Source organism: Epinephelus moara, chromosome 7 (assembly GCF_006386435.1).
Source record: "Epinephelus moara isolate mb chromosome 7, YSFRI_EMoa_1.0, whole genome shotgun sequence".
NCBI classification, from domain to species: domain Eukaryota; kingdom Metazoa; phylum Chordata; class Actinopteri; order Perciformes; family Serranidae; genus Epinephelus; species Epinephelus moara.
Genome location: NC_065512.1, coordinates 13,612,755 through 13,638,017, shown reverse-complemented (window position 1 = coordinate 13,638,017; position 25,263 = coordinate 13,612,755). Strand labels below are relative to the sequence as shown.

The 25,263-nt window shown below is 39.4% G+C and overlaps 2 protein-coding genes across 2 annotated transcripts in view; one reads left to right on the top strand and one right to left on the bottom strand.

Annotated features, from left to right (window-relative positions):
• Positions 1-2,348, bottom strand: part of fgf14 (fibroblast growth factor 14) — a 171,090-nt gene extending 168,742 nt beyond the window's left edge. The window contains exon 1 of the mRNA XM_050049078.1: positions 1,427-2,348. Within this exon, the coding sequence (XP_049905035.1) occupies positions 1,427-1,634 (208 nt within the window). The 5' untranslated portion in view covers positions 1,635-2,348. The remainder of the gene's footprint in view (positions 1-1,426) is intronic.
• On the top strand, positions 87-24,755 carry cfap97d2 (CFAP97 domain containing 2). The gene is made up of 10 exons (XM_050049077.1): positions 87-104; positions 367-483; positions 15,484-15,550; positions 16,918-17,076; positions 20,851-21,000; positions 21,170-21,272; positions 23,268-23,348; positions 23,566-23,684; positions 23,822-24,008; positions 24,154-24,755. Exons 5-10 carry the CDS (start codon positions 20,954-20,956, stop codon positions 24,439-24,441), a joined length of 825 nt encoding a protein of 274 aa, XP_049905034.1. The 5' UTR covers positions 87-104; positions 367-483; positions 15,484-15,550; positions 16,918-17,076; positions 20,851-20,953; the 3' UTR covers positions 24,442-24,755.
• Positions 24,756-25,263: the final 508 nt, after the last annotated feature.

Sequence of the window (25,263 nt, the reverse complement as noted above, 5' to 3'; positions counted from 1 at the left end):
GTTAAATTAGTTTCAGACGCCTTTATTGTGTAGCTCTCTTAATATTTATGTCCCTGGTGTTTAGGAGTATCTCAAAAGAATCCATAAATGTCTACAAACTGGTGGTAAGTGTTTTCAAACGACCTGCGAGGTTTTTACAAAGTTAAGCTAACGTTAGCTACTCGTCAGTGAGAAACTGTTAGCTTTGTGACTCAGTGTAGCTCATCAGTGTAAGAGCTTAATTGAAAATGGTGATTGCTATGTGAAAGGCACAAACTGGAGCTTAGCTGTGGCTTGACACTTAAATATGGAAGCAGAATGGTGTTAAAATATATAAATAGTGTTTGCAGTTGATAGTAAACAATGTTTTTGTCGTTGCTCCTGCAGTGTCAGCAAGGCAAAATAGTCCCGCTACAGTATGATGATGATCTACTATACTGCAGTTGCAGTGTCGAGGAACTGTACTGCTGCTGAGCACATCATTTTCAAAACCCACAACATGAGGTAACAAGTAGCCCGCTCTACATGCTGTCCACCTGGGGCTTTTCTTTCATACCCACAGCAGCCTGTTGAAATAAACATTTATTGCTCACTGGAGCTCTGCAGCGTTACATTTAATTAGCAGGAACACACAGTATAACTAATAACTGTTGATGTGATCCTGAAGGCAGTGCGTGTGCATCGCAAAAAAAGTCCAGCATCTGAATCGAAACGATGTCGACTGCTCAAGTGCAAGATTTGCATTAGTGCAGTAGAGCCCGGTTCCTTTCTACATGCTGCCCCTATTCGCACCTCAGCTGCTCTGGCTTCTTCAACACAAAATCAACTCAAGTGCTCGTATATAATCATATTTCGCCAGGCCCGCATGATGAATATTGGCCTGCAACAGCCGAGGGATAGACATGAAAGAATAGTCTGTCTCCTCCGGCTGGCTTGCTGAAAACATCGCGAGTAGCCCATTTAATCGAGAAGTGGTGTTGCAGAGGGGGGAATGCTGCTGCAGTAAACCCGAGGATGGAATAATCTGGTTAGGGGGAATCACGTTGGACAGAATAACTGTGCGTGGATTTGATCCACTGAAATAACATCTAGCCCCGTGTGTGTGCGTGTGTGAGAGCGCTATTTAAAAAGTTAGGAGATCATGGTGCCGTGGTGATGCAGAGGGGGGCTTTTGTGTGTCTGTGCGCTGCGCGTCCCCAAACCTGGGCTCGCCGATAGTAGCTGCACAGAATAAGTTGTTCCCCCTCCCAGCGCCTCTGCATGATCCATTCGCTGCATAAATATGATTGCAGATCTATCACCATTACAACAAACAAACGAATAACGCAGATCCACACACACACATACACACTGTCTCTCTCTCACACACACACACACACACACACATGCACGCACAACGCCGGTTCACAGCGAAACGGAGGAGTAGGTATAATGGTGATGAGCTTACCACTTGGATTCTTGTTTTTCTTAAGACTCTTGCCACAAAGACACTGCAGCATATGCGTTCCTTTGCTGAAAATGTTCCAAAGAAACCACATTGATTTGGGCGAAGAGCAATCCAGTGGCTTAAACACCCAGATATAGATGAGATCCTTGCGGTTGCATAATAACACAATTGGATCAGTTCTCCAGGACAAGGCTACCAATTGTACCATAGAAAAATAGGTATATCCAAGTCCTATGCGTTTTCATTCACGTGGCAAAATATTCAGTATCTGTCAGACTTCGTAACAATGGTGTGTTTTCTTCTTCTGGCGTATAAAGGATGCCTCCTCAAGTAGTCGATAATAGAAAATATACTCTGTAAATTGCATGTGTCGCACCGGGAGGAGACGGGCCGCCAGTAAACAAACACAACTAACGTGAAAACAGTAAAACACGGTGGATTTCCGCGGAGAAAATCATTGCCTATTAGTTCATCACTCTGAGGAGAGGAGGGTGGATCTGCACAGCATCAAAAGCCAAGGGAGGATGCATCCTATGCACAGACTGCTGCAATGATAGCCCCAACAAAACACCACATTGCCGGATCAAGTCCAATTCGTTTCTCCTGTAAACCAGCTGGTTTGGCGAGGTCAGATAACACCAACCTCAGTTTTCATTTCTTATAGTCCCACACTGCAACGTTTCTGTTAAAGCCAGCTTCTTGGTGTGTGTGTGTGTATGTGTGTGTGTGTCTCCGTGATTCCTGGAGTGTGCGTTTCTTCCCTTTGTGGGGTATTTTCCTCAAGCCTTTTTCAGCACCACGCCACTGGCATCTCCAAAAGTACGGTGCGCCTATACAAACATTTGCATGAATTTCCTTCAGCATCGGACCTCTGGTAGAAATAGACGGGGAGGAGGGGTTAAATTGAAAGATTGGCTTTCCATTACGTAAACACGTGGTTTCTGCGCCGTCATTTCAGTGATGCTCTCGGAAATTTTTATGATCCGACTGAGACTATTGTCCCAAGCCTTTTCCAGCTTGAATTCTTGGAAATGACAGTGTCTGAGAAGTGGATTTTCCGCATGAGGGCATGTGTTCACTGCACGTTAAAGATTCCACATTAACAGCCCTCATCTTTATAACATTTCTACTTGACGTGTCGTTCCTTTGCTCTCAGTTCCTTAAGTTGTTGCAGCTTTGTGCATCCAGATGGGTGTTAACCCAGAAATTATGCACACAAGCTCCAAAGTCACAGGTGTCAACACTCACCTGCGATAGGTTGGTGGGGATGCTTCCTTGTGCTTGTGTCAAGTCATCTATGCATTACTGAGGCAAGCAAGGCTGCAGAGTACAGAGCAGCCTATAGGGCACTGCAACAGATCACTATAACTCCAGCAAGCTGAATGAATCCAATATTAGCTGCCGAAAAAATGTAGTCATAAGAAAAGTTAGTGCAAAATAGCAACTTTAAACATCTCTTAAAACTATTTAGTGGTGTACAAAATATAAAATAATGATAGCACACATTTAAAGAGCACATTTTTTATCATTTATTTGACACAACATTCAGATGAAATATGTATGTTTACATTTAGTAACTGTTTTGTTCGCTCATCCCTGAGGACAGGGGACCAGCTAGTGTTGCTCATGACGACTGTTTCCACTGTATGACTGCTTTTCTCTAAGGATTTAAAGGTTTTTCCATCACAGAGTACGGGAGAAGAAGACACTGTTCTCCCCTGATTATGCCTGCCCTCACCAGGCAGGAGTTGTGGAGAGAGAAAGTGTTTGTCTCTGGTGGAAAGACTGAACTTTGCCTCTAGATACACACAGACAGAGATAGTTAAATTAGATTTGGAACCGGTAGTGTTTTTTTGCCGTTTGATGTCCCTCTTATTGTATGTGTTTTTCATACTTCACATTTAGGATTTAATCGTCTGTCAGCACCAGTCCCACCCAGCACAAATGGCAGAAGTCTGTTTGTCTGCCAGTGTTTGGAAGTGGACCCATTTGTTGCTCGATATAGTGTTGACCCCACTCACAGGTGTTGGATACTGTTTGCCAGTGAGCCGTCTTCATTAGGCTGTGTTCAAAATATACAAATGACCAGCATTGCGGTCCCAGCAGGAACAAATCACCTGTTAAGAAACAGTTTTTCCTTCTTTCCGCTAATTTAGAATTTATTAGTGAGGGATTAGTATTGAATTCTTGCAGCTTAAAGGGACAGTTCACCCCAAAAATCAAAAATACATGTTTTTCTTTTTACATGTAGTGGAATTTATTGATCTTGATTGTTTTGGTGTGAGTTGCTGAGTATTGGAGATATCAGCCATTAGGGGTGTACCATATCATCTCGTTCATGATAATACCGGCATCATTTTTAATATGGTATTAAAAATTCATATCGTGATACTGGCGATATTTTGGCTTGTTGACATATTGATGTCATACTGTTACCCACAGCAACAACAAGCATGGCTGAAAGCGAAATTATTACCCACTCCATGTGGTTCCAAAAAGAGGAGCAGCTTCAGTAGTGTGGAACAAACTGTGGCGTCCTGAATGTTTCATGAACAGCCCCGGACTTCTCAGACTCTTTTAGTGACTTACCGCTCAGAGGGAACTCATTCAGCGGCTCCTCTGGCAGCAGCACAGCGTCTCTCCCTCTCCTCTCTCACTGTGCATACACAGGAGTCGGTGTCATCAAGTGATTTTGTCATAAACCTTTGATAATGTAAACCTAAGTGACGCTTGCAGCTTGACAAAAAAACTCAATATATGTGAATGTGTGATAGTTGTGGTATCATAACAGCCTGTCACAGGTTACAGCGTGATGATTAGAGGAGAAATGGCAGAGCATAAAGGTCCAGGTGGAAAAAAACAATCATTTAGGATTTTACTAAAAGAAGGAAATCACCTGTTGATTTATATATATAGATCCCAGGGGACATTTATTGTATTTGAGAGCTGTTTAAATGTGTAATTTGTGGTAGATTTTATTTAGTTGAACTATTAATATTCTATACAGAATCTGAATCTCACTCTGAGGAAACACAACTGGTTATACAGAATCTGAATCTCACTCTGAGGAAACACAACTGGTTGAGCCAGGTTCAGATAACAAATCAGAAATTTTGCTCGGGTTTGGTTAGGGTTCGGCCCACTTGACATGCTGCTGTGTTATGCTATGGCCTATTCAAGTGCTGGAATTTGTTATTTACGTGACAACGCCTGAACACAACACAGGCCGATATTTACATTACAGGCAGGAGGCTGTAAATATAAAAAATGGAGGATGCTAGGCAAAACTTGCTATCAGGGAAGTTTAAAACTGCCGAAAACTGCAGGGAAATCGGTTATGTGGAGGCATTTTGATTTAGTCGTCAGTGCAGGTGATAATGAAGCAGTTGGTTTTGTACAATGTAAAATATGTGGGACTTTGATGAGATACAACAGCAAGAAGACTGGGAATTCAGCTTTGCAGCAGCATGTGGAGAGATGTTGCAGGATGCCTGCAGCTAACAATAACTTTGTCAGGTAACAGACTGCGTCGGGCTGGGGTCGGGTTCGGATTTAAACATCAGAAAGTCTGTCAGGGTCGCCCGGGCTGGGTTATGACTGTCTCGGAAGCCGCACTCTAATCCACAGACCTTGTTGTGAGCAGTTTTATATAGGAACTATTTTCTTTCTACTGAACTTCAACCACCAACGGTATCATTGCATTGAAGGAAGTGTGCATCTACTGCTAACTCACCTAGCACCACTGAGCTAGCTAATATTACAACTCAGCTGACAAGGACACCATTAATGTTTACATCTCCCACTGTCACAAGCACGAGCCTCTCGTCCGTGTGTAGATGCACCCTTCCTTCTGGTATGGTTGGCAGGTGTAGTTTGGTAAAGAAGAAAATAGTTCCTACATGAAACTGCTCAATACAAGATGTGTGGATTATCTTGAGTAACCGGGTCATGATTTCTGGAAAGAGACATTGCTGTTGAGATTTTCAAATGTATTATTTGGCGCTTTGAGCACCATTAGCCAGGTGCCATTTAGTTTCATTGTACTGGAGAGAAGGCAGACATCTCTGTGGCTGATATCTCCAAAACTCTGCAACACACAACTGCAACTGTTTTTTATTTTATTTTGGGGGGAACTGTCCCTTTAAGAAAAAAAGGTTCATCTATACTTATAAGGAAGCAGCGTTGCACTAGATCACCTCATTGATACTTTCGTGTTCCAAATTACCTCCAAAACCAGGATGCATGTAACATGTATCACTCTGACATGTAATATTTCTACATTATTTATATTTAACATGGAGCCCCCAATATCTAGAGATAAACAATTTTTCTCAATCATGTCCTTTCATGGACAGCTGATGAAAAAGTTACAGTGGAACTCCATGTGTACGAGTCATAATCGAGAGAGCAAAAGCCCAGGTTTGAGTAAACAATATTAACCACAGCACAGGAAGCCTGATGAGAGACTGGAGGGGTTCATTAGTGGGGTTGTGTTGTGTGTTCATCTCTGAATTACAGCATTAATCCACTTTAATGACCTAGTTTTGTGGCGCCCAGGTCTTGTCAGTTGTCTGTGATAACTGGTTCCTCGGGGATGTGGGCCACTTTGAAACAAAATGTTTCCTGATTGACTTCCTTTACGCGGCATTATCATTTTTGCTGTGTCACTCTTTAAAGGCCAACTGTTAAAAATTGCTTATTGATTTTCAGAGGTGGCTGTCAATTTTTTTTAATTACTGATAGAGTTTGCACACATCACATGCCTGCTGACTTATTTAGAGCAAATACACACACAGCTATAGACCACCCCCATACATATATCCAGCACACCGCCTCAGACAAGTGGTGAATGCAGTTATTAAAGCAATTTATACGTATGTGCTGTAGACTCACATCCACATGTGTCTTGTGAGGTCAGATTGACTCATTGAGGAATCAGCACAAGTCGGAGCGGTGCACTGCAGGCTCTCCAGCTCTCTCTCCCTCTGCAATGGCCTCTCATGTCATCCTGCCTATCGATCTGTCTACTGTAATGTAAAGTATCATCGCACCCTGGAGGATATCGTCTGACAATTTTGTCAGGGATCATTAGAATACTTCTATTTGATTGCCCAGGCTGCGGCCGGCAGGAAGTGGCTCCCTTGTGAGTTTTTAACAGCCTCTTTTCTCCTGATGGGGAAAAATAACTTGATTTAAGATGCACAGAGATAAATGGATTGGTTCCAGTTTTACTCATGGTCTCTGTGGTTTTACTTTATACATTTAAAAGGCTCACACACACGGGAGTGTGAAGATTGCATGAACTGAGCGTTATTATACAGAAATATACAGAGGGATTTAGGGCTGGGCAATGTATCGATATTCTATCAATATCATGATATGAGACACCATTTTAGATTTTGGATATCGTAGGGGTTGTCTTTCCCTGGTTTTAAAGGCTGCATTGTTGTACAGTGATGTAATTTTCTGGACTCACCAGACTGTTCTTGCTATTCTGTTGTTTGCCTTTACCCACTTAAGTCATTATATCCACATTACTGATGATTATTTATCAAAAATCCCACTGTGTAAATGTTTAGTGAAAGCAGCAGTAGTCAAAATATGATATCGATATCAAGGTATTTGGCCAAAAATATTGTGATATTTGATTTTCTCCATGTTGCCCATGCCTAGAAGGATTCATATCATGTTATCTAATGTGCAGAATATAAGAATATTTAAAGATGCATTTGATAAGACATGGTATTTAACTATTTTTGGATTTCTTACGCTGAAAATATACCACAAAGCGCCGAAATGAAACGTGCAGCGAGCTGGCATGCAGTGGCAAGGTGCAAATGATGCTCCGCATTGCTGCCATTAATTCTCCAGCAAAGTGCGGTCAAACTAAAAGTTGAGGATAGTTTAACTTTTTGCAGCAAATTGCAGCCAGAGAATACCCACAGTCAATTTTTTTAATAGACTTCTGTGATTCCTGGAGCATTTTTATCTTTATTATTTGGTAACTTGCCTACACACGTCAATAGTCAGTACCCTAACATGCAGTTTTCGGCGCGAGTGTTTCCTCTGAGTTAAACCAATGATTGATGGCAGCATAAATAAATGAGCCTGAAAAGTCCTGCAGTTTCCACTGTAGACCAATAAAGTGTCATGTAATATTGGATAATTACGTAAGGACTGTTTTGAAATTTGAATTGATCTGTAGCAGTGTTGTTAATAAGGAAGTAGGACAAACTGTTCATTGAAATCAAATAACGTGACACACTGCTGTATAAAATAATAGCTGTGTCATATAATGAAACATTTTTAACAATTTAAACTGTTCAAAGCGACGCCATTTGGTCACAAATGTAAAAAGCCTCAAGTTTCATAGTCAGCTTGTTGTAGTTTAATTTAGAAACTTGTGTGCTGATCCAAGTCATGGCCAATGCTTTAAGGGATTTCTAGAATGGGACCACATGTAGTATCTCTGTTCATCCACTCCCCTTCTCTCACTGTGCCTGTAGCCAAGACGTCTACCAATCAGGGAAGTGAGCTGTGTTTGGCATTGCTTGGAGCAAGTGTTTGCTAGCAGATGAACAGCTGCTGTAAACCAAGTCATGACCAAAGACTTCATTCAGACACATGTGAAGCTTGTGTTTATTCCCACCTCTTCCCCAGTGAATGCTCTCCATTAAGTTGTCCACAGTACATAATGTCTGTGCTGCACGGGGCTCAAACTATAACCGCAAACTGCAAAACAACTTCCTGTACAGCACTCATTTGAAGATATCAGTTTTCTCAGAATATTTAGATGTACTTCACATGCATACAGCACATTAAATTTAGGCCTTCTAGACAGTTAACACATATTAGCTTCAGTTTTGATTCACTGCTCAGCTGCTGCTCACTGGTACCTGGCCAAAACGCAACGCCATATGTGATGTTTAGATACCGGCTCTAAAACCTCTCCAGTGCACCCACATTGTGACTAATAGGGCAAAGACCAATAGAACAAATTGAGGAATCCCACACACATAATAACCAACTCCTCTTTAAAACCCATTGTAACCAACAATTTTCATTATTGCAGAGAGATAAGGGCAATGACACCGGCCCAGTGAGGATTCAGGCACCCTTCGCTGTATAGCAAGCCGGCCCACATCCATTGAATATGGAGCGTAGGGTTGTTACAATACCACAGCTTTAAACTTTGATACCACACTTGGATTAAAAAAACAATACTTGATACCTATTTCAATACCACAGAAAAAAAGGAAAAGAGTCCCAGGCACACAAAACAGAATATTTTTTACTTTGTAATTAACAACATGCACAGTCAGTGAACATACGCCTCCAGTTGCATTGTGGGTTCATTGCTGGAGAGAATGCTGGTACAGCCACAAGTTGAGGACCAGTTGATTTTCTCTCTTGTTGTTTTATCTGTGCAGCCTTGGGTTGATAATCTGATTGTAGATCTGTTTTTTAATAGCTTTTGACACTTGTGATACTATCAAATTTACAATTAAAAGAGGTTGTATCATTTTAAGTATCAAAAAAGTTTTGAAGCATCAACACTTTTGGCAAACATAAGAGAGTGTTAGTAATAGAGTGGTGCAGGAATGAGTCCTAAAATGCAGATATGAGTTTGCATTTTTGCACTTTTGGTTCTCTGGTATTAAAGTTAGCGGGTTTTTGACTGGGTTTTTGGTAACATGCCTGAAATAAGTGCTATGGGCCCGTCACCCCTAGCTTGCACTATCTGGTGTCTGTCATCTGTCCTGTTCTGCAAAATTGTCGGATTTTTCACATTACAATAACACGCCAGCTAGTATAACTATGCTGCCTCGTAATGTTAACTGGTTAGCTAGCTAGCAAAAGTCCCCTGTCGTACATATGTAATTACTCTAATGGTACGTTAGTAGCAAGCATAATAGTAGCTAACGTTACCGTTATGTTGTAGATGCTGGTTGGAAACGTAGATGTCTCGCGGCTTCCTGTTTAAACTAGTTACGTATGCGTGAACGTAACCGACGCGGTGACGTAGTGAGTGGTGTCCCAAATCCTAGGGAAAGATTTCAACCCCTACCCCTCGTTGCTTCATTTCAAGGGCCAAGGGGTAGTGGGCAAGGGCTAGTGGTAGGGCCAAGGGCTAAGGGGTAGTGGTCAAGGCGGGTAATGGGATTGGGCCTTATATCGTAGGCAGCTGGACTTGCTTGCGTTTCTTGAAGACATTTCGCCTCTCATCCAAGAAGCTTCTTCAGTTCTACGTGACTGGTGCAGAGTCGCAGGCTTTAAACTCTGTGTGGGTGTGTCGCGTGAGCTCTGAGTTTCAGAGTCATTAAGGTCACATGTGAGTCATTGACCCACCTGGCCATCATGTGTGTCGTTAGTGTTGGATGGGTCCAGGCTTGAATAGGTGTGAAGTCGTCTGGGGAGGGATCCCAAGACTGTATTGTAGGTGGGTGATAGGTGGTTTTGTAGGCCACCTCCTCTGTTTAACAATGGTCGTTCCAGTTTGACGTAGATGGCTTCTGTCATGCCTCTTTCAAACCATCTTTCTTCTCTGGCCATCTACGCCAAACTGGAATGACCAGCGACCGGCAAAACGTCTTCAAGAAATGCAAGCATGTCCAGTTGCCTACGATATAGCACTTACGATTACTGTGACCTGGATGACATGCCTGAAATTGGGTCTGGTGTTGACACAAATGTAAATGATTTTCACGTTTTGTTTTACAACATAAAATGTGTCAGTAAATACCCAAATTGGGAATTAAAATTTTTTATTTTTCATTTTTATATGCGTCTTTAAAAAAGGCAGTTGTTAACAAATGGCTAAATGAAAATACAGTCATGGCAATCATGGCAAACATGGCTTTACAGCTTCGTTCTGGTGATGACGTTGGAGTCGTGCAATTGTAGTGTAGTTTGTTTATAGCCTAACGTTAGCTTTTTACTACTGGCACTTGCATTAACGCTTCAAAAATGTAAAAAATAATGGTGTTTATTTGTCAAAATGACCTCACTGAAAAAAATATATTAGATTTTTGTTGCCGCAGAGCTTATTTTTTGCAATAAACTTAAATCCCAATGGAAAGATCACATTGGCTTTTTGGCAAAGTAACTAGGGCAATGCTAAGTTCCATGTAAGCCTACAAAAAAAGTGTCATCCCTGCAGAACTCAATATTGTCTCCCATTTGAGTTTCACCGTATACAATCTTAACTTAACTTGACAATGACTGTCAGCGACAGGAAAAATAGGACTTTCAGCATGTAATGGAGTCATTTAGTTCTAAGGCATTACAAAAACATAAACTTAACGTGCTGCCGTCCCCAGAGTAATGAGTAAATCTTCAGTCATGTCATCAATAACAAATTGCCCATCAAAAGCCTCCCCATTTCCTCCCGGGATGCCGTGTACTGTATTAGTTTTGGGCCTCACTCCCTCCTCCCACCAAATAACAGAGCCAATTTCACAGATGTTCAATAAGCTCAATTTTCAGAAATATTAGGAGCAGTGGGAGATCTAATCAACTTTTTATTGATTTCAAGGGCATAATGAATCTATTGGCGTTTCTATCAGTGTCGGACTAACATTGTCTTTTCCTCTGACAAGCCAATTTTTCCCTCGTTAAAGTAATACTTCACCCACAAAATGAATATTTGTATAACAATTACTCAGTGCGCACTACGTTGAATTTGTGAAGAAAACTTTGATTTTCTTTCATTCCTTCATGATAAACGGAGAATCCAAAAAGGCAAACATTCTTCATGAATTAAAGTAAATGGGGTCCATGTTTAAAAACAGCAAAACTATGTCAAACGTTAGCTATGTATTGTGACTCGAGAAGTATTAGGGGTCTAAATCACTGGTTTCATCACAATACAATATATCACATTGATTCGTCGGCCAACAATGGGATATTTGCCAATATTACAAAGTTTGCCACAATACGATTTCAACACAATGCAATTCGGGGCCTGCGATTGATATGAGATGTTATTATGTGCCCATGAAACACAGTTGATTACAGAAAAAGCTGCCATCCGTTTCTTTTTGCTTTTGGCCATAGTAGATATAAACAACAGTGAAGTTTACTTTAAACTGACTCTACTAACACACATTACGCAGCACATGGAATAAGTTAACCTTTAGGGCTTTCTCCCAGAGAGACCTCTTTTCATTTTGACCCAAACCATCATCTTTTTCATAAAACTCCAGGACTATTTGGCTTGAAACTCAAGTTTTATATTGTAATGTTTTAGCAAAAATGCACGTGTTTGGGAAGTACTGAGCATATGGGTAGATAAATGAGGCTTGGATTATACTGCACGATATGTGTGAGAGTTTGTAAACAGATGTTTCGACAAAGCTTTGCCATTGTTGAACACGGACCCCATTTACTTTAATTCATGAATTTTTTTGGATTCTCTGTTAACTGTGGAATCATGTGAGATAGACAAAGTTTTCCTCTTGAATTCAGCCTAACACAGGGTGAGTAATTGATATACAAATGGTCATTTTGCACCTGAAGCATTCCTTTAAAGCTCTAAGCTCGTCCATGGTTTCACGCTAGTCCTCCAGTATTGTCTATATTTGGAGACATCTGTCACAAAGGCTCGTGGTTGAAATATAGACGAAGATAGATGTTCTCAGTTTTGCTTTGGGGAGAGGCAGGAAGTGCCTTCACTGAGTAGTCACCCAAAGCACGAGGAAGGGCCCGCGGTCGAATGGAGCAGGGAACACGTGAGCGGATATCAGTAATGAATGCTACAGTGGTCACTCCCATGCCAAGCATCGTTTGGCACTGGCACTGCCCTTCCTCTGGCCTTTCTCTCCAGGCCCTGGTGTAAACTTTACCAGAAGCAATACATACACACACACACACACACACACACAGACTCACGTCTTAATGATGCACAAAGCCTAAAATAAAGCCCACTCCCAAATCATGCCCTTTTATAATCATCTCTCTGGGAGTTTCCTGTCCAGTGAGGATTGTCATAATCAACGTATTCGCTTCCTTATCAAGAAAACACTTTCCTTTTTTAGCCACTCTGACCTCTCTTCTTTTACTTCACACTTCAGTTTGAGCCTTCTGTGATACTAACAGATTTATTTTTGAATTGTCCCAAGTTTTCCTCATTATGTTGTTCTTTAATGGCAGTGAGATGCATTGCACTGCTCTGTGTGGCTGCTCCACTGCAGTTACATAGTCAAGCTCCTGAAGCCATAGTTTACCCGAACATACAGCCGTGTGCGGTCATGCGATTGATTGGTTCCTGCAGTGCCAACAAGATAATCAATATTTCAACTATTTCACCCCCTCTTTAGCTACTGATCTGCCACATAGTGATTCTGTTCTGCTCCACACACTGTATTAATCCTGTGTATCTTGTAAAGATAGTAGAGGCAGGATAGAACATTGTCTTGTACTACTTGTACCAGAATAAAATGCAACAAGTAGGTGGACAATAAATGTGACACCATGGGGTTATTTTGAGCATCAGGCATGAGGTGGATGATTCCTCATGAACTACTTTACTGCATGCTGGAGGGTGCAGTCTTTCACACTACTTGACCAGCAGGGTTCAGTGAGTGTGGAAACAATCAAACTGGTTTGACGTAATTTATAAACAGAGATTTAGCAGGTTTATTTTTAACCCTGTTACGATTCGAACTACTTCATTTTGGATATTTGTGGTCAATAGTTTATGTAGATGGATATTATATTCTAGATACATTTTGAGATGATGCTGCCTGAAGATGACGATCCTTTTATTAGGCATATAGTAGTGTATTTCTCTTATGACATCGTTACAATCAATGACTTCATGAAGCTTTTTTTGTTTTTGAATAAAATGACATGGGTGACCTCTTGAATTCTCATTAACCTTTACATGACGGCATACACTAGGGGTGCATTCCCGAATTGCATACTTTTTCTTTTTACTTTTAGTTTGTACTGCAGCTGTCCTTAAAAAATACGTACTGTTGGGTGTAGTATGCACACAATTGGGACGTACTACTTTCTCCTGACATTACGCCCTGAACTTTGACCCTTTTGCTCAAATATCAGTTACCTTGGAGATAAAACATACGCCACTTACCGAGTTTGCCAGAGACAGAGATCTGTTGTTGGTACTTTGCAATGTATGTAGTTTAACTTTGAAGTTATAACTGCACAGATTGTAGATTATAACATATATTTGCAACAGTTAAATTAGATCTGCAGTTCTATGTCCTATTGTTTGTAATATTTATTATTATTTTGTTAAATTAATATTCCTTTTATTACTGTTCAACTGGTCATCAGTTACTTGCACTGTCAGCCGTCATTGCAATTTCTGACAACTGTCAAACAGCTGTCAATAAGTTGTCAAGCTGACATATATTTGCAGGTCAGTTAAGGTGACGTATTGTCTGCTGCGCAGAGTATTGTGGGTCAGAATAGCCAGAAAAGCATGCTGGCTTGCATACTGCAAAATTGAATCGGATGTAGTAGAACACGCTGGTATTTTTGGCAAACTGCATTTGACATACTATGTACTGGGACATACTAAATCTTTCTCTGGCATACTATACAGTATGTGTAGTACTGTAGTGTGTGGGTATTGGAACACACAGTAAATCTTGAATGCTGTTTAGCAGCCAACTCTCATATTTCAGATTTCGGAGTCTCATGAAAGCCCCTTAAAGGATAACTTCGGTATTTTTCAACTTGGGCACTATTTCCCCATGTGTATGTGTGCCTATGATTCATAGGTACAACTCGTTTTAAAATTGGTTCAGTATTGAGGGAGGCGGATGCAGTCGGTAGCCGCGAGGTAGATATGGGGGCAAATGCATCCCGTATAAGTTTGCGCATTAAAAGTGCTTTATTTCGCCACTGACCGGTTCAGATCACCAGTGCTATCTTTGTAGATAGCATACTATCTACTCTAAAACTTCACCTGAGCCTCCCTCGGCATATGGGTGAGTAGATAATGGCTGAATTTTCATTTTTGGGTGCACTATCCCTTTAATACTTGGCGTTTTACCACAACTTGTTCTGGCAATGACATCTGTTTCCCGTCACAGTGTTTCACCATCACAATGTTTTCCAGGCCACCCTGCCTTAAGACTTCTCCCCAGAATGAGACCATTCAGGATCACTCAATTTTAGTAAACATAAACAGGGTCAAGTATTTCTTGGCCTTTTCGCCACCACCAAGTTCAGTGTTACAGCAATGTCACTGACCAATGATCCGTCATTCTTTGAGGGGCGAGTAGCAGACGTCCCAGTTACCTCAGCAGCCTTGTGCTGCATTCATGTGGTGTCAGAATATTCTGAAAAATGAGTTCAATCATATTTCATGCCTCACTTGATCTGTTTTCCTGTGCTCTTCGTTTTCAACGGGTTGTTTAAACATTCAGAGCAATAAAATACAGCGCATTTTCTTTTGTAGCATCCATGTTGTTTCCACATTACAACTTGAAACTCATGAACACGCCAAAGTCGGAAGATCGACCACATGAATGCACCACTGGTTGGTGAAGGTCTCGACTTGAGTCTGATTCAGTTGCTTCTCGTTCACTCACTGTCGCAGGCACTGAGCCGTACCATATGATAACAGCAAGTGGGCAAGTCAGGGACTCAGGAGCACTCGGATGTTTAACATGCTGACCTGGTACATACCTGACACTGAAAAGAGTTGTTCAAAATGATTGATTTGTTAGTTTTTCGCCCATCTTTATTGCAAATCAGTTCTCATTAGCATAAGTCAGTTTTTAGGTCTGAAGTTTGTTTAACACAATCAGAAGTCTGTAATTTGATTGTACTGTGTGTTTTGGAAAATGTGGGCCGGTAATGTGAAGAATATATGATACATTCCTCATAGTGTATATACAGGACAGTTAACTCCAAAGCTGCATAGGTAAAAAACTGGTTAAGCATATGACTTCAGGCATGTGTTATCATCAAGGTTTTGCATCATTCAGAAAATCTCAAGGACAAAGAGTGAGTAAACACACACAAAACAAGAATTATCCTGTCAGATACACAATAATTGAGAGATTGTTTGCTTGTTGCAGGTTTTATACCAAGATACAAGGATGAACGACCTTGCCAATAACCAGGACGCTGAGATGTTCAGAAGAGGTGAAGTTGCCAAGGGAAACAGGAGAACATTTATAGTTGTTAACAAAACCGAGGTTACATTAAAGAGCACAAATCTGAGCATTATTCTGCGTTTGTTTGAGCTTACTGCAGTCGATTAGTCTAGCGTGTTCCTGTGCTCGGCCTAATTTGTTACCCTCATAACTCATTCCACTGTTACGTAACAGCACTGTGGGTCTTTTTTAACTTGTAAAGACTGCGTCCTCCATTATTTATACCCTTTCATAGCACAGATCTATCTGGGATATAGGCCTGTATGCGTTTGAGTATCAAAATGGGGCAAACTTCCTGCATTCAGGAGGAAGTGCAGCATGTGTGCGCCAAACTGTCATCAAAAGAGCCACTTTTAGAGGGATGAAGCCTATTTCCGAGTCAAAGCATCCATTCCTCTGTAGCTCAGCGGCATTAATGGAGCAGCGGGGCTGAGAGTATAGTGCCTCAGAGTCGTTACCTATTCTGCCATCCATTAGCTGAAAATTGTTTTGACTTTAAAACTACTTTCTATAAATCAAGTGTGAAGGGTTTTCAGATTTTGTTAGAGTTAAGGTTTTGTCACTGTTAACCAGGAGAGATGTATAAGTTTGGTTTAGGTTTTTACTCAAAGACTGGAGCAGGTTAGAGGAAAAAATAGATGCTGTTCCCACAAAACATGGCAGTATGTTTTCTAGATATTCTGTTATGGTTAAAGATGTGAAGTGTACTAAAAAATGACTTAACTGTCCATTAATTAAAAAAAAAATGTATGAATAAATACAGGAATGCATAAATAAATAAATACAGGAATAAATAAATCAATGAATGTATAAATAAATACAGGAAAAATTAAATGTATAAAAATAGAGGAATAAATAAATATGGAAATAAATTCATGCATAAATAACTAGATAAAAAATAAATGTATAAATAAATGTAAAAAAAAAACAAGGAAGTAGTTAAATGCATAAATAATAAAAGTTACATAAATAAAAATCTCTGCATTTATTTCTTTATTTATGCATTTATTTATTAATTTCCACATTCATTTCAGAATTTATTTTAATTTAACCTCTACATTTCTGTTTATTTATTTATTAATGTCTGTATGTTAGATAGGAGGTCCTAATCTCTGCATTTATTTCTTTATTTATGCATTTATCTATTCATTTCTGTATTTATTTCAGAATTTATTTGTTCTTCTATTTATTTATTTCTATATTTATTTATTTATTTCAGCATGTTTTCATGTTTATTTATGTGTCTCTGTATTTATTTATACATTTATGTCATTTTTTTTATCCTCCATAAACTCCAAAAGAAGCAAGTACTGTGCCCAAAGATGTCTCTAATGTCTGTTTCTATTTTTGGAAAAGGTCAGGACAGCGTTCATAATGCTTCATCAACACCAATCTGACAGATGATCACTGAGTATGGAGAAGAGAGCTTTTAAGAGGAGAGGAGAGAGCATCTGTTGGCAAAAGCCTCCTGGCCCATTCACAGCAGATCACTTCTGAAGCCTGTTGATCTTCAAGGTATGAGTTAAGTGTTGCGTTTGAGCCAACTAACTGTATTAGTATGCTGAGAAAGTGAAGGCTAAATCGTTCCAACAAAACCATATTCTGCTATATTTCCTGTGTGGCCTTAGAAGATCTAGAAGAGCTCGTCTATTGCATGTGTCTGTGCAGTAACCCTAATGAGCAGGCTTAGAGCCAGTGTGATGCAGCCACCTCTAAACAGGATCTTCTCCTGGGACCTGTTACCGTAGTCACTTTCCATCACAAAGATTAAGGGAAAAAAACTTGATCCTGACCTTGGGGAAATGCACAAACTGCTGCTGCTGATCTCACTGCGGCTCTGGCCACAGGCATAGAGTCAGATAATATGAGCTCTGAGGGAACTCCTGGTATTTGTCTCAATCAGTGGAGACTTGGTGGCCAACAGGGGACACTGTGTGGCTGTAGTGCGACAAACACGGCAATGAAAAAGAAAAAGAAAAGAGTAAAAACGACTTTAAATTCTCAGATTATTGGATTCCTTGTGAGAATAATGTAACAAAATTACTTTTGGCCAAATTTAATGACCAGTAGCGACAGTTTTATTTCCCCTTCTGTCTGTTATTATACTTTACAGTATATACATTACATTGCATCCCTTCTGTTACATTTCCTCATCTATGCTTTGAAATTATAAATAGCTCCCTCTGAAAAACACCACACACATATATAGGCGCACACATACACAGTGTTGCTGTTATGTTAAAGTGTGTATCAGGTTTTCCTGCACTTCTCCCGTCCCAAAGAGACCATCTTATTCCCACAGTGGTGCAATGGAAGATCCACCAGTGCACCAATGAGACTTCCCTGCAACTGATAACATCCCCTGCCATTCAGGACATGAAAACAAGCTTCATTATCTTAAATACATCATTATCTCCCCTCTTAATTAATGATGATACATACAGAGCCTGCAAAAGGTGTTTTTGTGTAGAATATGTTTTTCTGGTGTTTATTTTTACACCTAATTCAATGATAATTGATATAATTGGGATATATAACAGTGTTAAATGAAACAAAGATACAAGAATAGAATTAATTGATTTAAAAAATGTAAGTATATAACATAAAATAATAGATTAAACCATAATAGATCGCTGATTAAACCAGTTGTGTTTTAGAGGTGGCATTGTAAGTTGAATGGAGACGACCCGTGAGTATTTAAGGAAGTGATGTAAGTGTAAATGGCTGTACCCCACCTCTTGCCGAGTGTGTGCTGGGAGAGAATTCAGCACCCTGCAAGCTTAAGCATGTTTAGCAAACACAGATCTGGACTATAATGTATGTGGGAGACTCTGAAAGCGGCAGACAGCTCTATAGTCATATAAAACCAAAGTTTAACTTTTTGGTCCTATTAAAATCTATTATTTGGTGTAAGCCAAATAAATAAAAAAATAATAAAAATATAAAATGTAAAAGCATGTACTGCAAAAGTCAATTAACATTAAAATGAAATAGAAAAAATGGCAATAAAAATGTAAAATAAATAATACTATGAAAGCTGCACAATAGATTTTTTTCATGGAAACAGTTTTATACAGGGATGTGCAAAATATCGATGAGGGATTCTTCAAAACTTCATGGAATGATGTACAAGGCATATCTGCAATGTACAAATATAATAGTACAAAAGATGTGCGTTAATGTAAGAGACAGATTTTCTATGAATCTATGGTACTATTGAATCAACCCTTTAAAACCTGGAGAGACATCAGTTTTCTTTTGCTGCACTCAGACACCTTTCACAAGCATCTAAATTGATTTGGATTCTTTCGAAAACATGCTAAAAAGGTAATGAGCAACTTGCAAGAATATGTTAAAATGTGACAAGAAAAATAACATAAAAAAAGAAAATAAAGAGATGGGGGAAATTATTAGAAAATTATTTAAAAAATAATATTTTTTATAGTTTATTACAGAATAGAAATCTCTCCCTCTTTTTCTCATTATATATATATATGTGTGTGTGTGTGTGTATTTAGCACTTTTTCAGGTCATTTCCTTGTTTGTTTGGGGTTTTTTTTTTACTACTTACTAATTTTTAATAATTCCTTGCTAATTTTTGGGTCACTTCTTGTTAAGTTGCTCAGTGCCTTTGTCGTGTCATCTTGAAAGGATTCGGCCAATTTGCTCAGCTTTTAAAGGGTTAAAAGTGGTTAAATACTTCCTCAAGAGATTCATATTCACTTTAAAGTTGAAAGATTAGTTTCTGTTGATCACTGTCAAAAATGTCCTAATCACAGCACATCCATGTGATTCACAGTGGAAAAATAGGTACACATGAAAAGTCAGTGGTATAACCCTAGAGCCAGTGTGACCCCCACTTTAGGGTCAGCTACATATATTAAGAGGAATTTATTTATTTACGTATATATTTATTTATTTTTGAAATGCAATTGAAAAGGGAATCTTAAAGAGTGTGAGAGATTGAGAGGCCCCTAACTCCCAGTTCCTGTGTTATCACCCTGGTATCTATCTGCCATCTGTCCCATCAGCACGTCTCTTCTTATACGACAAAGTAACTGGAAACGATTTATTGCCTATAACTCATTCAAGAGGGCGCTTAATATGACCGCACCAGGGGGAGCAGTAATTGAACAGTACAGACATGAACAACCTCCCCTTGCCGTGGCAGCTTTACAACAACTCCCACAGTTATTATTCTGTAACATAGCCATAAAAGTGTATGCGTGCAATTATGTACCAGCACACTGTGCATTGATAGCTGGCTGCACAGATAATAACCTATTACATATTAATACAAAGTTAATTTCGCCGGCCCTACAGAGTACACTGAATCTTGTTACACTTAATATTAAATCAATGTTTATTATGGTGCATGAGAAAGGGTGACATAATGATCCATTACAGTTTCATGAGTGCTTTGGTTGTTCACGCTGGCACGGGATTTGAATAATTAACGGCTGTGATCTCAGCTGCACCGGAACCCGTCATAGCCAGCTGCAGTCAGGAGGGGGCAGTGTTGGAATATGGATGTTCATTCATGAAGTCCTGTCACCTCAATGGGATTCATTCAGTAAATCTTTGATGGTGTGCTCCATTGTGTTGCTCCGTCCCAAACATGTATTACATGACAGTATAATGTAACATGACACCACAGCAGAGTGTACAGTGTGATGTGGGGTATGCATTAGATTTAGTGTCATGTTTTATAGCTTTAAATACACATTGTTATGATCAGGCATTGACCTGCTGTGGTGTAGTTTATGCCAGCAGATTTTCTGTATAAATTATGCGTGTGAGTGTGTTGGTTTAAGTTTCCAAGTAACTGTTACCAAGGTTGTAACTGTCTCCATGCAGCAAGAAAGAAATACAGTAGCCTTCATGCTGTTAACCTCATTAATTCAGTCCTGCTTTTTAATTAAATGTATGATTCTGCATTGATTTAATTGTTACACGATCAGCATGTTGAACAGATCCGTTGAACTCAGACTCCAGCAGAGTCTGATCAGTGTTCAAAAATTACTGCCACCTTTTTATTTCCCTCGCAGGCACAAGTGGTTTAAAACAGCACGAGCACATTTTGAGGATTCAGCTTGCCTTCCAGTTCATTTTCAGCTTTGAGCTGTGTGTGAAACGGCGTCTTCACACAGCAGCTCATTTTACAGTCACTCTCTCCCTGCGCCCTCCTCGCTAATTAGCCTATCTCTATGCCCGTGTGCGTGTCTCTGTGTGGAACTTGCTAAACAAGCACATCGTTTGAAACCATTCATTCATCTCTGCTCTCTTCAGCTGCTGTCATGGCAACCTCGTATGACTGGCAGAAAACAGACCGCAGTCTCTGAGCTCCAGTCAACCCAGATGCTTCAGAGCACGAACACACTCTTATGGGCAGATGAAGAGTTGTGATATCGAGACACCGGGGCAGACACAGACTGTGAGGTGAGTCACAGAGGCCGGGGAACTGGGTTATCTAGCACAGTGTTCACTTTTCTGCGATTTACTGTGAACCACGTCACTAATGCAGAAATGATTCGACATTAAAATGTTTTCTGGTGGAGGTGGGGGGCTTGCAGTGTTGCAGCTTTTGTGTAATGTTTTGTTTTCACAGGACCAGGATGGCGCATCTGGCGTATCAACCCCTGCTTCCCACTGGAAACAAGTATCTGCAGCAGAAATGGGACAAGGCTTCATATGGGTTACACAGGGAAAAGGTGAGGAGAATATTTACTTTGGTTTTAGAGGTGACATTAATAACTGTCCTTATCCCATATTTTGAATATTTTGACCTACACACAAAGCTTCTATTTTAATCAAAAACCAACCAGATTAACCTGTTACTAGGGATGGGAATTGGTAAGATTTTTTCAATACAAATGCCATTATCGATTCTGTTTTTCAGTCAGATTCTTTATCACTTTTGTTACTGATTCTTGATCAGTTTCTGTGGGGGGAAAAGTAGGACTACACAGGTTTTATCATGTCCGAGTAGAAATAAAAGCATTCATGTGACTCAGTTGTACAAAAGCTCCACTATTTTACTTTTTTCTTAGCCAAAGGAAACATCTGTTAGGCCTGCTTGCATGTCACTAATGTTATTATCACAGACATGGTCGGTTGGGAGGCAGTGGCACTCGTGTGTGGAGTACCAAACACATGGCATTCCTGGAATTTAAGTTCATGTTGTGTAAGCCAGTGGCTCCCAACTGGTCCAGCCACAGGGTCCAGATTTCTCCTTCGTCATTAGTTCAAGGTCCACACAGTTTAACACATTCAGTATCATACTTGCATTTGGCCATGTTGTCGAGCTAGTTTGCTGTCTCTGTCAAGTAGCTGTCTGTTAGTCACTCACTCTACAGCAGGAAACAGCACTTCAAGATTGAAGCTATGTGCCGGAAATTCACTGTGCTGCAAAATAAAGTGTGTTTTTTACAAACTTGACAAGTTTGCGAGTCCCTTGCAGTCCATTCAGAATGGACCCACGACCAACTTTTGGACCGTGACCCACCAGTTGGGAACCACTGGTGTAGGAAGATGTTTCAGCATATTGCTGGTGTTTCCACCCTAATATGAAATGAAATGAAAAATATTTTTTGTTCTTAGTTCAAGGTTATGTTTACTTATATCTCTTAAAGCTTTCATTATCTTTTTTTATTGCAAGACAATGCAAAACACTGACAAAACAACAAAGACAGTGAATACAGGTCAGAGAGATGTTCCAAAGACAGCTGGAGCACATATCAGGTACTTCTACAGATCCCTCTGAGATGGGCAACAGGGGCAGGGTGAGACTGGGTCAGCTCACCCCTCCTCTCAATCAGTACCACACATAAAACAACTGACTGGTAATCCCTTAAAAACCAGCACCCTCCTCATGGTCTGGGAGCAATTTTTTTTCAAGGGATCAAATCTGCACAGGGCCAGTTCCCTCCTTTAAGGGTCTGGGGGCGACCCAAAGTCGGACATATCAGTTGAGATAAAGAAACACAACCCACCTGCAATCATAATAATAATAGTAATATTAGAAAATAAATAATAATAATAATAATTATTATTATTTTTATTTTATTTTTTTTTTATTTGGTTTAATATTATTATTATTATTATTATTATTACAATTTTTATTTTTATTGTTCTTACTTTTATTTATTATGATTGGTATTTTTTCTTTTTAGATTTTTTTAAATTTGGTTTAATATTATTATTATTATTATTATAATTACTTTTATTTATTATTATTGGTATTTTTTCTTTTTATTATTTTTTATTTGGTTTAATATTATTATTATTTTCTTATTTTTTTTATTGTTACTATTGTTATTATTACTTTTATTTATTATTTGTATTTTCTTTTTCTTAGTTTTTATTTTGTTTATTATTATTATTATTATTATTTTGTTGTTTTATTGTTGTTGTTGTCATTATTATTTCCTTTCTTTTTTTCTTTTCTCCTCTTCCCTCACCCTTTCACCTGTCAACCTGTGGAGTATCTCACACACACACACACACACGCACACACACAGCAGCCAACATAACCTCTCCCCCTTATCCCCTGACAACAGTTAATTTACTGCCCTGTGCTCACATTTGTTATCACCTTGGAACTGGTTCTTAATTCCCATCCCAACTGTTTTTCCAATCAGTTAGTGTGTGTTTTCTCATTATTCAGTACCTTACACACACCTGTATGTCTCTTTATTTCTTCCCAGGTGAAGTCAGCTAAAGCAACAATAAACACAGCTCCACCAAAGACCTACGCTCACCTGACTCTCAAGCTGAAGACCCAAAAGGTTTCTGTTTTATCTCTCACGTTTTCAGCTCAGCTCACATCATGTCCACAGGGTGGCAGCAGATGATCTCACTGCTGAAATCATACAGTGAAGTCTCACCATGAGAAATGTATAGCCTCAGTAAATGTAAATGTATATACATTTTTAGCCTCAATTCAAAAAAGGAAATTACATTGCCAGCTCTGTACATTGTGTTTCTACCTTTAATCACATTAAGCTTGAAGAGGAATGGGCGATGAAGATTCAAAGGGAAAACAATATGCTTATGGAGAAGATATCACACATCATGAGGACGACAGGAGGAGTTGACAACAAGAACTTTTACGACAGAAAAAGGTTAGTTAAGGTTGTATCAGAACTGTCAGTGTAAAATTACATATTCAAGTCAGGCAACAGGTTGTATTGCCAAGAAATGAGGCAGCCCTTGAAACTAAAAACCCAGCTGTAAAGCCTGGTTTTATTCTTCACTGTAGCCTTGGCAAGGAGAAGCGACAGCTGGAGCTGCTGCGTATCACCAAGGAGAATCAAATGATCCTGTTGCATCTGAGCCAGTGCAGGTCTCACTATGACGTGAGGAGGTGGCACGAGGACTGGGTCAGAACTCTGAAGGTGATGGACAGCATTGCACGTTACCCACGAGGAACTGCCAATCTGCAAAAGGTTCAAATGTTTTCTTTTTTTAAAAGATCAGTAACATTCATTTACTAAACACAATCTGTCACGTCTGCACTCATATTCACTTGACCTGTACCAAGTGATCTTAATTGTATATCATTATGGATATCTTTTTGTGTGCTGATACCAGGGACAGGAAAAACCCACCAAGAGGTGCAGTGATTGTAGTAAAGAGCAGAAGATCGGCCCTGCAAGCAACAAGGCCAGTGGCAAAGCAGAGTCTGAGGAAGATGAGAAGAGGAAGGAAAACAGCAAGAAAGAAAGCACAGGAACAAAGATACAGCAAGACACAGCGACATACTCTGAGCCAACAACATCTGACACCACTCAGATGACAGCAGATAAACCCCCTCACACTGCTGAAACATCGTCCTCTCCTGAAGGATCTGAGTCGTCCAACCCTACTCACACACCTTAAACACTTGAGCAGGAGACTGCAAGTCCTGTAGGGGGATGAAATGTCTTGTCTTTTGGCAAACTTGTATTTTTTTTTTTTGCTCACTAAAGACAGTATGTTAGTTTTGAAAAAGAAAGTGTTAGCTCCGACATCGGTGGACGCAGATATTGTATGGGACTTGTATGATATTTGGTACTGGATTAGTCCTAAATAAAGCAGTAATATTACTCTGTATCGGCTGTGTACTGAGATAGATTCAAATAAAAACTATATTTCTGTGGTCAATGTAATATTCACAAACACAATGATAACACTTTGTAATTTGTTTCTTTGATAACAACAAATAAATGAATCAAATAAAAGTGTTGGGAAGGTTATTTTTAAAATGTAATAGGTTACAGATTACTAGTTACTCTGTTAAAAATGTAATAAGTATTGTAACTGTTTTAGTTATTTAATCAAAGTAATGAATGTATAATTCTACATATAAGCCTTTACCGAAAATAATATATTCAGCTGTAACCAATTTATAATCAAACATTTTGACTTGTAACTGTAATTACATAGTTTTTCTCAGTAACTGATTACAGATACATTTATTTTGCATTTTAATTACATGTAAAGTAGCAGAGGACTTTTTTCTTTGACAAAATTAAAGACATTACACCATAAATTAATGCAGAAAAAAATTCACTAAAATGCAGAAATGACCCTCAAACAGCCCCTTTCATGTGTGTGTGTGTTTAAACGAAACCTGTGCCCATGTCAGTGGTTGATGTTATAGGGGGACACACCCAAATTCAATAATTACAGTATGTTATTTCCATGTCCTAGGAAAGTTTA